The following is a 12,751-nucleotide window of genomic DNA, read 5'->3' as shown; positions in this document are numbered from 1 at the left end:
ATTCCAAACTCTTGGGCATTAATATGGAGTTGGTCCTCCACTCTGCTGCTATAACAGCCTCCACTCTTCTGGGAAGGTTTTCCATTAGATGTTGGAACATTGCTGCAGGGACTTGCTTCCATTCAGCCACAAGAGCATTAGTGAGGTCGGGCACTGATGTTGGGCGATTAGGCCTGGCTCACAGTCAGCATTCCAATTCATCCCAAAGGTGTTCGATGGGGTTGAAGTCAGGGCTCTGTGAAAGCCATTCAAGTTCTTCCACATCAATCTCAACAAACCAATTCTGTAAGGACCTCGCTTTGTGCACTGGGGAATTGTCATGCTGAAACAGGAAAGGGCCTTCCCCAAACTGTTGCCACAAAGCTGAAAGCACAGAATCGTCTAGAATGTCATTGTATGCTGTATAGTTAAGATTTCCCTTCACTGAAACTAAGGGGCCTAGCCTGAACCATGAAAAAACAGCCCCAGACCTTTATTCCTCCTCCAAACTTTACAGTTGGCACTATGCATTCAGGCAGGTAGTGTTCTCCTAGCATCTTTCAGTAAGGCCATTCTACTGTCAATGTTTGTCTATAGTTTGCATGGTTGTGCGCGTGACTTTATATACCTGTCAGCAACGGGCTGAAATAGCCAACTCCACTAATATGAATGGGTGTCCACATATATGGATTAATTCTATGGACCGTTCTGGAACCTTTTGTGACAAATTATTCAAAGGTACAAAATGTATTGAATTGATTATTTTTATGGTAAATTTAACTCAGGAAATACTCAATGATCATTCTTGAAAGGTGTTATCGTAGTCTAGAACCATGACATTTAACTTTTGTTTCTTGCTTGATATTAAAATTCTCTTAAGAGAAAGGTTTTTATGGTGTTGTAGGCTGACTGCCCACTACTTTTTACATTTAACATTTTTTAAATGGCAAGTCAGTTAAGAACAAACTCTTATTTACAATGACAGCCTAACAGGGGAAAGTGAGTTAACTGCCTTGTTCAGGGCCAGAAGAACAGATTTCGGGATTCAATCCAGCAACCTTTCCGTTACTGGCCCAACGCTTTAACCACTAGGCTACCTGCCGTATAGACAGTATACGATACTGTATTTTATACAGACCTGTTAGCCTGTGTAAAATTGCATTGGGCAGTAACCTTATTGCTGTGTTATATTGCATTGTAACTTCACACTAAGTGACAATTGACAGGTCATTCTTATTTATACATCTCTCTGCAGTGTCCCCTCACACGAAAGATGGCAAACCATTCATTCCAAATATCCAGGTGAGGTGGTATCAAATTTATAGGAAAAACATTCAGATAAATATTGTCTTTATTGACAAAACATACAGTGAAGGTTTAAACAGGAATAGACAGAGAGCAGCAAGATTTAAGGTTTCACTCTTCATTCTCGTAGTCGGCAGCAACCTTCCTCTTTCCTTCTGAGTGGACATGGTTGCCCCAGGTGTATGTCAGGTACATGCAGATCATTGCTGGAAAAGAAGAACAGAAGACCGGTTAGCGACTGAAAACAGGGATGTGGCTTGGGAGGCATACACTGAAAGATACAAGAAGCAATGCATGTAGAGTTAGGCCATTTAAAAACATCCAAAGATTTGTTAGTGATTAACATGGGCAGACAGAAATTGTATCAAAAGAGGTCTTTACAGTGTGCCTCAGAGCACCACTCATAGACTAAGTCGCAATCGACATTGCTTTAGGAAACATAAAAGTAGTCTAAAAGCGTTCTACACATCTATCCAACTACAGCAAACAGACTACACAATGGGAAGATTCTTAGTTGTAGCTGAATAGGTGTGTAGAAGCCTGAGTAGCCACATCTGGTCATTACCTACATGGGACACAGACAATATCACACCTCTCATTAATATAAGGTTTATTCCAGTCACAACATGTGAGATGAGGCATGGTACAATGACTACCTGCTCCCAGCGTGTGTCCCAGGTCCCAAGCCACATCCATAAAAATCAGTAGAACTGTTCTGATTGGAGAATCAGAGTTTGCGTCACCGGGCAGTGAACAAGAAACTATTAAATCAGTTGATGCTACCCCTCCTCCTCCTCAAATCAAAACCTAATATGGATGCCAATGTTTTGTTCTGGCTTGCGTGAACATGTTTCATCTACTTCCTGTCTGAGGCAGCATGGTGCCCATATGGTGAGGCTGATTAAGACAAACAGGTGTGAAACAGACCGGTGCGCATGCAAAGTGAGAATACAACATGGAATCCATGTTTGGTTTTGATTTGGGGAGGGGGGGTGGCATCTAAACTGGATTTAATTGTTTTTTTGTTCATTGCCCAGCGATGCACATGGTGATTCTCCAACCGGAGAACTGATTATGGATGTAGCTTGAGACACCGGACATGCTGCTACCAGGTAGTCATTGGAACATGACTCATCTCACACGTTATCGCTATGGACTGCCCTTAGACCTAGTCTTATTAATTAATGAATCAGTGGTCTAATATTGGGCTATGAGGCCATATTTATTACATTTAGTCATTTAGCAGACACTCTTATCCAGAGCAACTTACAGTAGTGAATGCATACATTTCATACATTTATTATTATTTTTTTGTACTTATCAAGACTACAGCAGAAATAAATCCAGAATTTGCTTGGAGATGTTTGATAACTAACAATATCCTGGTTCCTGACAGAAACCAACATCCAAACTCTAGGAGTACTTACGGGGAGCAACTTTGAAGACGGATGATGTGAATCGTCTCCAGACATTGGGGATTCCTTTAGAGAAGTAGTTGGGGAAAGCCCTCTGCTCGAAGGGGGATAGACTGTAGGTGATCACATGCCTGATCTTGGCCAAATCTCCAAAGTGGCGACCCATGGTGTCTAGAGAGACTATCTGAAATGACAAGGTAGGAGTATCGATGAGGAAAAGGGTACAGTAGTTTAGATGTTGCAATGCAGTCGTCACACAACTAACAATACTGGTCCACCAAAAGTCACATATTCGTTGGAACAATTGATTAGTCCCCCCCCAAAAAAATCTGTGCATTTCTCCATACATTGACACATCCTATATGTTTTAATCAAATCAACTATATGCACTGAGCTTGTCTGATGCTTTAAGCTTGATTAATTAATTAAGACAAATGATTAGAGGGAGTCCGATCAGCAATTGATTTGATCGTGCTGGGCCGGGCTCAGAATTGCGGCACTGTAAAAAAAAATTATGAACACCGATGTTCTGTGGTGATCACTGCAGCAGGGAGAGAGAGAGAACAGGTGCTAGTCAGTCACACAGTCACTGTCTTTTTAAGGTTGTTGATTATAGAATTAAGTTGGGGGTTTCCTCTCTCCTCACTTTTCTTTGACAAGAAGGCAAGGGCTGTTCTCATCTCATTCTGCTGCTACCTGCACTGAATTGTTCAACACAAATATGCTGGTTAACTTTGCACATCGCAACATGGTCTGGGAAAAGGCACCAATTCAACAGCGCTCTGATACGTTTCAGAACCACGGACAGGGAACACTATCCAACACGGGAGAAAGCACATTTGTTATAAAATATTATTTTTATTAGTGTTACACCATTGTTCTTACGTAATAACCATATACAATTTCATTACCACATGTCTTAAACTGATGGACTGTTCCATCCCCACGGCCTCCACAATGGACAGGTGTCTTGTATACCATGATTTTTTTTTTTGCTACTGCTCAACTAAAGTAATCTCATTGACGAACCACCTATTGACCAAACAATCGACTAAATGGGGTCAGTCCTAGTTTGTGGTAAGTAAAAAAAATGTGAGATGTTTTACAAAAACAAAGTCATCAACGATTGGATCCTCGCTAACCAATCCGTTTTAAAGTCAACTGGCAAATTTTCAAGAAGCCGTTTTAACCACGTGTTCTGGCTCTGGCCCAATCCATCGGTTTCTGGAACAAAATCAGAACAGTTCGACTGTTTGCGTTCTAGAAAATCGTCAGGGAGGTAGTCCGATTCATTGAGGAGTAGAAACTAATGTCCGTGGGCATAGCGTTTGGCCCAGAGCAAGGAGTTTGGGTTGCCAGGCAAATGTGCATTTCTTCCTCTTAAGAAATGACAACCAGCCAGTCTTCCACAATAATAGTCAGAATATATTACCATCCTTCACTTACTTACAGCTGCACTGGGGTCAGACAGGCGCGAGATATGGCTCTGAAAGTTTACCTCAATCCAATGATGAGAAATGGTGTTGCATTGTCCCATTATTCCAACTGTTACACTGAGAAGATTGAAGGAGTGCTAACAAAAAAAAGCTGTCATCTAATGTTTGGTGTTGATGTTCTGTCATTTCGCCAGTGACATTACAACACGTAAACTCGTGTCTGACAGATAATAGAAAATATGAAGACGATACAACCTCGCTAACTAGCTACCTAGAAAAATAGATTGCAGCAAACGGGACCAACCTGCAACAAGCTAGCCAGTAGCTAACGTGAAGACCTTGCTTGACATTCACGCCAAGATTTAAAATGCGTCTAATGACACGACACTCTTACTTCGTAAAATCCCCAAGACATACACTGATATGACACGTATACAGGTTACTAAAATAGTGAAATTAACCACAAAACCTTGAACTTTCAGTATCTCTTACCGTACTGCTTCTCAAGACCCAGATTAATAGCTATTTATGACTTCCAGCAGAAGTAAGCCTTTACGTAACTTCCGTTCTTCTTCTTCTATGGTATAACGGCGTTCGCAACAGTTATATGTGCATTCCGCCAACTACTGTGCGGGTTGATAATAAGGATCCCAAAAATGGGAAAACATTTGAGTAAAAATAAAGTATCATACTAACTACCAAAAAAAAAGAAATTAACCAAATAAAATCAACCTGCTTTTCTGTAAAAAAAAACTAATTTTAATCAGATCATAACACAGGCTTAGAAGCCTCCTGTGAGGGCGGGACATTTCCTAGCGACAAAGTCCTTGTAGTGCTTCTGCCGTGAAGTCTTGCAGCCCCCAAAACTTCTCGGCTGCAGATATATCCAGCTTCTTTGACTTCTTAGACACTTATGCTGTACAATTAATCACTGAAGCTATAAATGCCACAAAATCCACTTTCATCACGAGTGTATCCAGATCACCGATTGACTTAAAATACTATCAACTGGTTGCAATGCATCCACCGCCATATCTTCAACACTGTTGGCTCTTGCCCCTTCGACTCTCTTAACCACCTCCACATAGGAGATCTGCTGGCAGCCCTGATCCTTGACACCTCGACCTCCATTACCCTAACAGGGCACTCAAGGAAGTCCATAGTATTTTCATTGACAGATTCTTCAGTATCATACTTCTCCTGTTTGCAAACATTTGACACGTGATCATATCCTTTACAATTCCCACACTGTAATGGTTTGGACAAATGCTCTCACAGCATACCTCACATATCCAAGCTTCACATAATATCGACAGCCTTTTCTCCTCCAGCAGGTATATCTCACTGGTCATCCCCAAAGCCAACACCTACTTTGGCCGCCTTTCCTTCCAGTTCTCTGCTACCAATGACTGGAACGAATTGCAAAAATCGCTGAAGCTGGAGACTTATATCTCCCTCACTAACTTTAAACATCAGCTATCTGAGCAGCTAACCGATCGCTGCAGCTGTACATAGCTCATCTGTAAATAGCCCACCCAATCCACCTACCTCATCCCCATATTGTTTTTATTTACTTTTCTGCTCTTTTGCGCACCAGTATTTCTACTTGCACATCACCATCTGCTCATCTATCACTCCAGTGTTAATTTGCTAAGTTGTAATTACTTTGCTACTATGGCCTATTTATTGCCTTACCTCCTCACGCCATTTCACACACTGTTATTAGACTCTTTTTTTTCTTCTTCTATTGTGTTATTGACTGTACATTTGTTTATTCCATGTGTAACTATGTTGTGTCACACTGCTTTACTTTATCTTGGCCAGGTCGCAGTTGTAAATGAGAGCTTGTTCTCAACTGTCCTACCTGGTTAAATAATTATTTTTTTTAAATTACCATACGGGTTAGGTGACGTGCACTGACCACTCCTGGGATTTTCTGACTAAGGTGCTCATCATCTACAGTACCGGTCAAAAGTTTCAGAACACCTACTCATTCAAAGGTTTTTCTTTATTTTTTACTATTTTCTACATTGTAGAATAATAGTGAAGACATCACAACTATGAAATAACACATATGGAATCACATAGTAACCAAAAAAGTGTTAAATCAAAATATATTTTTATATTTAAGATTTTTCAAAGTAGCCACCCTTTGCCTTGATGACAGCTTTGCACACTTTAGGCATTCTCTCAACCAGCTTCATGAGGTAGTCACCTGGGATGCATTTCAATTAACAGGTGTGCCTTGTTAAAAGTTAATTTGTGGAATTTATTTTCTTCTTAAAGCATTTGAGCCAATCAGTTGTGTTGTGACAAGGTAGGGGGGTGTACAGAAGATAGCCCTATTTGGTAAAAGACCAAGTCCATACTATGGCAGGAACCGCTCAAATAAGCAAAGAGAAACAACAGTCCATCATAACTTTAAGACATGAAGGTCAGTCAATCTGGAAAATGCCAAGAACTTTGAAAGTTTCTTCAAGTGCAGTCAGACCAATCTGAGGGGACACATGCCCCTGTGGGCATGGCACTTCTGATCCCAAAAAAAGGTAGAAAACCAAGCTGATAAATCTTTGTCAAGCAGTGTGTAAACTCTCCATCTAGTACAGGAGTAAATTCTGACATGATTGCAGACGCACAAACTTTACACTACACAATGGTGTGTGTCTCAGCAGTCATGTGTATTTATGTCAGAACAAACAACCATTTACAATCATATTGAATAAATAATCAGGGATCTGTGCATGCTCTTTATTTTTTTTCAAGAAAATATTTAGCTAATTATTCATTTATTCTTTTTTGTGATAATCAGTTATCCGAACAAGACCGTACAGTACATTTCATTTGCATAAATAGACGACATGCATTTTAGTTAAATTCGTCAATATATTAGGTATGCAGTCATTTCATGACCCAGGGTAATAAATACACACAAAAATCAAGTTGTCTATAAAAGATAACTTACATTCTGGACCGTACGAAAAGAGAGGTTGTCCGCGAAACAACAGTCTGCAATCCCCAGGAATAAAATGAAACGTGAAAATGTTGGATACGAGTATATAGGACCACTTTTTTTAAATATTTTGTCCAGAACAGATGTACTTAAAATGTACCAGTTAGTGTGAAAGAAGAGACTAAAGATGGCAGAACACCCAAAATAAATTAACAAAAATAATAACTTAAAAACGAATCCATGTTCTTATGTGTCAACGCAACGCAAAAACACAAACAAAACAAACAAAGTGGAGGGATAAGACATCTTCACAACATTCCTGCCTATCACGTCACATAAACATGTAAACAAAGTGGAGGGATAAGACATCTTCACAACATTCCTGCCTATTACGTCACATAAACATGTAAACAAAGTGGAGGGATAAGACATCTTCACAACATTCCTGCCTATCACGTCACATAAACAAGTAAACAAAGGAAATCAATGCCATATTTTCTATTTAGATAAAAATACTTTTTTGGCAAGTAAATGCATCTGTTCTAGATAAAATGGAACTCCATGCACTGATGTTTTGACAAAGACACTGATGACTTGACATGAAGTCACCAGACCAGGATGTTACAATAGGCGATTGTGAAAAAGTCACAAAAGTTGCTAAAAAGTCAAGAGCTTGAGGAGGATGGAATAAGTCTAGCGGCAGTTGATGCAGAAGGTAGGTTAACAGTCAAAGTGTTGAGGCTGGTAAAACAACATCAGGCAGTGAGGGAGGGGTCAATTCCATTTCAATTCAGTCAATTTCCAGAGCGAAGGATCAGCCCGAGCGAGAGGATTTTTTTACATTGAAAAGCATTGAGAACAATTGGAATAACAGTTGAGATTGTTCAGTTTTACACCAAGTTCAAATGGAATTGAGCCTGACCCTGGAGGTGGGCCTTTAGCGGCATGTGCACCTCGTAGCGATCATTTCATCTAACTCCTTGTAGGCAATGGAGTCACCTTCAAGGGTTAAAACACTCAGGGGGATGTACTCCAAGGGAACACACGAAGGCCGTGGCACAGAGGAGTCCAGTATGTGGTAGATCATGTTCTGGAAGAAAGTGTGTCTGGGGGAGCCGTAGATGAACCCCACAGCCCTGGGACAGGTGCCTTTACAGTACCTGGGGTTGTACCTGTGGGGGAAAATGATCCAATGGCTCAGTTTGAGCTCACTGAAGCTCACTCTGAAGTCGTACAAGGCACAGTCGCTCGTAGGGAAGTCAGAAGTCGGGAGGAGGTCCGGGAGGATGGTCTTCTGGCTCGTTTTGCCTCGTGCGTTGTTCGTCAATAGATCTGGAGAGTCTCTCCTCTGTCTCCTCCTCTTGCTCCGGCTGAGCCTTCGCACCGGCTTGAACTCCGCCAGGCTCTCAAAGGTGTCCATCTCATTGGCTGACCTCGGATGACCTTGTGACCTGGTGGGCAGCCATCTTTGGTGTGCCAGCTCGCTGGTGTCATTGAGGTACAGGAGCAAGGACGGAGACCTTAGGTGGAGCTCGACAGGGCCCCTACCGCACCTCTCCTCTCCTCCAGCCTTAGCCTCCCTGCCTCTGCCCTCCACACACGTCAGGTTGATCAGCAAATGGATGTCCTTCTTGTGGGACTGGATGAGAGGTCGGAGGAACGTCGTGATGTCCACCTTGAGCGCCACAATGAAAATAGGTTAACATTATTGTGGTTTAACATCCTCTGTGATTGTAAATGCAGTGTATCCACATAGGTGGTTGAATTGTGCTTTTAAATTATCAAATAAAGCCATTTTTATGCTTAAAACAATTTCCCTAAGGAAAGAAATAGTTGTTTGCATTGAATTATATTGCACTAAATCAACAATCACCTCAACCCACTTCCTCCTGTGGTTCGTGTGGAACAGGAAGTTGAATGAGTGATGGCTGCTGGGGCAGAGAAGACACTGATCCTGGGCATCCTGCTCTTTCACATCTAGGTAACATTGGGTAGTCATGGACGTGGCCTGCTCTTGGTCGAAGGAGTACAGCAGGACAGACTTCAGGAGCTGCTCCTTGGCTCTGACACGGTCCAGATTGTAGGAGAGGTTTTGCATGAAGAACTCTGTAGGAAACATCGGAAATGAAGGCCTATGAGAAGAACCAGAGATTGAAGAGGAAGCGAGACACCTCACTTGCTTATTTTTTCTGGTTCATATACAGTCAATAAACTAAGCAGACCAGACCCAGATGCTAATGCATGGGGGGCCAAATGTGTCGGAATAAGTCAGCACTTTATGTTTATTTGCTCAGTCCTAAAAACTAGGCTACATCAAATACACTGAGTACACAAAACATTAGGAATATAATATTGAGTTGCACCCCCTTTCTCCCTGAGAACAGCCTCAATTCATCAGGGCATGGACTCTACAAGGTGTTCCACACGAATGCTGGCCCATGTTGACTCCTATGCTGTCACACAGTTGTGTCAAGTTGGCTGCATGTCCTTTGGGTGGTGGACCATTCTTGATACACACAGGAAACTGTTGAGTGTGAAAAACCCAGCAGCATTGCAGTTCCTGACACATTCAAACCGGTGTGCCTGGCACCTACTACCATACCCTGTTCAAAGGAACTGAAATATTCTGTCTTACTCATTCACCCTCTGAATGGCACACAGGCCCAGCTCCTGGCATAAGCAGTCGCTTAGGACCCCAGGCTGCTAGGGGCATCGACCCCCCCACCAAAAAAATAATATTTTTATTTACTCAGTGGGGTCTCAACTTCCTGTTGAGAGTTACTATAGTAGAATAAACAAGATGCAAGTTAGAAACTTGGTTGTGAATCAGCAATTTTTCGTTTATTTTGTCAGTCACTCAAATTGCTCAGCTAACAATTTTCAGATTGTTAGTTAGCTGGCTTAACTATCTAAACTTGATGCAAACATGGCAGAAAACTTTCCGGGCACATGCACAAACCTTGCCTAGGGTCCCGAAAACGCTAGTCAGCCCTGATGGAATACACAATCCATGGCTCAACTGTCTCAAGGCTTAAAAATCCTTTAACCAGTCTTCTGTCCTTCACCTATACTGACTGATGTGAAATTAACAAGTGACATCAATAAGGGATAATAACTTTCACCTGGATTCACCTGGTCAGTCTCATGGAAAGAGCAGGTGTTCCTAATATTTTGTACACTCAGTTTTAAACTAGTGTCCCTATGTAAAATAGACCTCACTCACGCCATTGTATTTCCATGTAAATTAAGTTTCACCCAAAATTCAGAGCCCACCTTTGCTTTGCTCCAGGCACTCACCCCGCGGGGTTATAAGTCGAACTGTGTTGTACTGGTGGTTGTTCCCTTCCAAACTCCTCTCATGTCTCGAAGACATCCTGTACAGTCTTTTCATGTATCGAACATATCTCGAATCAGGTCTCATTCTTGGGGTCGTGTCTTGCCATGGAAGTCCCTGTGCTGTCAGCGCCTTCAGAAGGGGTGACAAGATATTGCCATGTTGGTACAAAGTAAAATCGCCAAAGTCGTCAGCTAGATTTGACGTGGTCGGGGACGATCCAAGTGAAAAGCCGCCGATCAAGAGGAGTAGTAAAATAGAGGTCCGGTAATTAAGAACAATAGTCAAGTGGAGAGGAGTCTCCATTGTAAATCAGTCCGTCAGAACTTGGACAACTCCCTCAGGTCAATAAACCGACACACATCTCACTGCAGGTGAACAGGTGTGCGCAATCACCCCAGGGGAAGCATGTATCCTACAGTGTGGGCAGTATCAGACGGAAAGACATAGGATGAGAAGGGGATACAGGAAATTAGTTTAAAGAGTATATTGAGTAGAACGTTATTAGGTACAGTCTCAAATATTTTGTTATATTTTGTAAGAGCAACGGTATGATTTAGTTCCCTGTCTCTGGCCCACACTCCAGTACAGTAGGTAGCGGTAATGCACCATAACTTTGGATGCCAACCGCCGGTAAACACCACCGAAGAAGAAGACGAATCAACTCAGGCCTGTCAAAACCCAGAAGGGAAATGTAAGGGGGCTTGGAAGAAGGTAATGGTTATTTTGTCATCTACACAGAATATGTATAAATATGAAACGTTCCCAAGGATCAACTTCAACTGTCGGTGTATAGTAGAAGGACCGATGAGCTGATTACAAGTGAGCATCATCTTTGCAATGAACCAAGTCATAAATGCAGTAAACATTAACTGTGACTACAAAAATCAGCTTACATCAGAAGGCCGATTGTGTCAGGGTGGGCTTGTGCTGATACTCAAACCTCTCTCTCTCTCTCTCTCTCTCTCTCTCTCTCTCTCTCTCTGGCTCTCTCTCTCTCTCTCTCTCAATTTTCCATTCAATTTGCTTTATTGGCATGACGTAACAATATACATATTGCCAAACGCTTATTTTGGATATTTACAATATAAAAATAAATAAAAATGAGAATCAAAATTGTCAACGGGACAACAGTAACAACAATAACCAAGGGTCAAAATAACCATACATTCAACAATAACAATAAGCATACAGTAGAGGACATGTGCAGGTTGATTGGTCTGTCAGACACTGTCCCTCAACTTATGGCATGCAGCAATGTAGTGCGCTGCCAGCACACAGCTCTCTGTGTCTTCCCCTAACAGGACGGGTAGAGAGGTCCTCATCAGAGAGGTCTTTGAAACCTTGAATAAGGGTTTCAAATTTGGGGAAATGACACTCTCTAATTGTTTTATATTTTTGACATTTTGTCAGGAAATGCAGCTCCGTCTCAGGTTCTGCTGTTGTGCAGTGGTTGCACCGCCTTTAACTACAGGGAGCCAGGTTTTCCTGTGTCTACCCTTCTCAATGGCAAGGCTGTGCTCACTGAGACTGTACTTTGTCAAGGTTTTTCTAAGGTTTTGATCAGTAACCATGGTCAAATATTTAGCCACGGTGTACTGTCGATTTAGGGCCAGATAGCACTGCATTTTGCTTTGTGCTTGTGTTTCCCAATAAGCAATGTAGTTTTGTTTTGACTGTGTTGTAATTTGGTTTATTCTGATTGATTGGATGTTCTGGTCCTGAGGCTTCAGTGTGTTAGTAGAACAGGTTTGTGAACTCAGCCCCAGGACCAGCTGGATGAGGGGACTCTTTTCTTTGCTCAGCTCTTGGCATTGCAGGGCTTGGTAATGATATGAGAGGGGTCACTGTATTTTAGATGTTTCCAAAACTTCATTTCTCTTTTTTGATTTTTTATTAGTGGATATTGACCTAATTCTGCCCTGCATGCATTGTTTGTAGTTTTCCTCTGGACACGTAGGAGAATCTTACAGAACTCTGCATGTAGGGTTTCAATGGGGTGTTTGTCCCATTTGATGAAATCTTGTTTTGCAAGTGGACCCAACACCTCGCTGCCATAAAGTGCAATTGGTTCAATGACATATTCAATTAGTTTTAGCCAAATTTTAATAGCTATTTCAATTTGAATTTGCTTTTTAATGGCGTAGAATGCCCTGCGTGCCTTCTCTCTCAGTTCATTCACTGCCTCATTAAGGTGTCCAGTTGAGCTTATTTTTAAACCTAAGTAATTGTAGTGTGAACAGTACTCTATATATTTTGTACCAATTGAGAACTTTGGTCTAATTCCCTGAGATCTGGATCTTCTCTGGAAAATCATTATTTTAGTCTTTTT

The 12,751-nt window shown here is 41.7% G+C and overlaps 2 protein-coding genes across 4 annotated transcripts; both read right to left on the bottom strand.

Annotated features, from left to right (window-relative positions):
- Positions 1–1,312: 1,312 nt before the first annotated feature.
- LOC106604229 (cytochrome b-c1 complex subunit 8) lies at positions 1,313–4,719 on the bottom strand. Of its 2 annotated transcripts, none has more exons than XM_014198691.1 (3): positions 4,628–4,719; positions 2,712–2,883; positions 1,313–1,490 (listed from the first exon to the last, which is right to left on the bottom strand). In XM_014198691.1, exons 2-3 carry the CDS (start codon positions 2,863–2,865, stop codon positions 1,396–1,398), a joined length of 249 nt encoding a protein of 82 aa, XP_014054166.1. In that variant the 5' UTR covers positions 2,866–2,883; positions 4,628–4,719; the 3' UTR covers positions 1,313–1,395. The 2 variants fall into 2 exon arrangements, with proteins under 2 accessions (XP_014054166.1, XP_014054167.1); XM_014198692.2 differs by having other exon boundaries at positions 4,440–4,646.
- Positions 4,720–6,809: 2,090 nt separating this feature from the next.
- LOC106604233 (growth/differentiation factor 9) lies at positions 6,810–10,962 on the bottom strand. Of its 2 annotated transcripts, none has more exons than XM_014198699.2 (3): positions 10,383–10,962; positions 8,959–9,191; positions 6,810–8,760 (listed from the first exon to the last, which is right to left on the bottom strand). In XM_014198699.2, the coding sequence occupies exons 1-3, from the start codon at positions 10,723–10,725 to the stop codon at positions 8,023–8,025; spliced, it is 1,314 nt and encodes a 437-aa protein (XP_014054174.1). In that variant the 5' UTR covers positions 10,726–10,962; the 3' UTR covers positions 6,810–8,022. The 2 variants fall into 2 exon arrangements, with proteins under 2 accessions (XP_014054174.1, XP_014054172.1); XM_014198697.2 differs by having other exon boundaries at positions 6,811–8,760; positions 10,359–10,960.
- Between the last annotated feature and the right edge of the window lie 1,789 nt (positions 10,963–12,751).

Source organism: Salmo salar, chromosome ssa05 (genome assembly GCF_905237065.1).
Source record: "Salmo salar chromosome ssa05, Ssal_v3.1, whole genome shotgun sequence".
In the NCBI taxonomy this organism is placed as follows: domain Eukaryota; kingdom Metazoa; phylum Chordata; class Actinopteri; order Salmoniformes; family Salmonidae; genus Salmo; species Salmo salar.
Note: the sequence above shows the minus strand (reverse complement) of the source record. Positions and strands in the feature narration are given on the sequence as shown.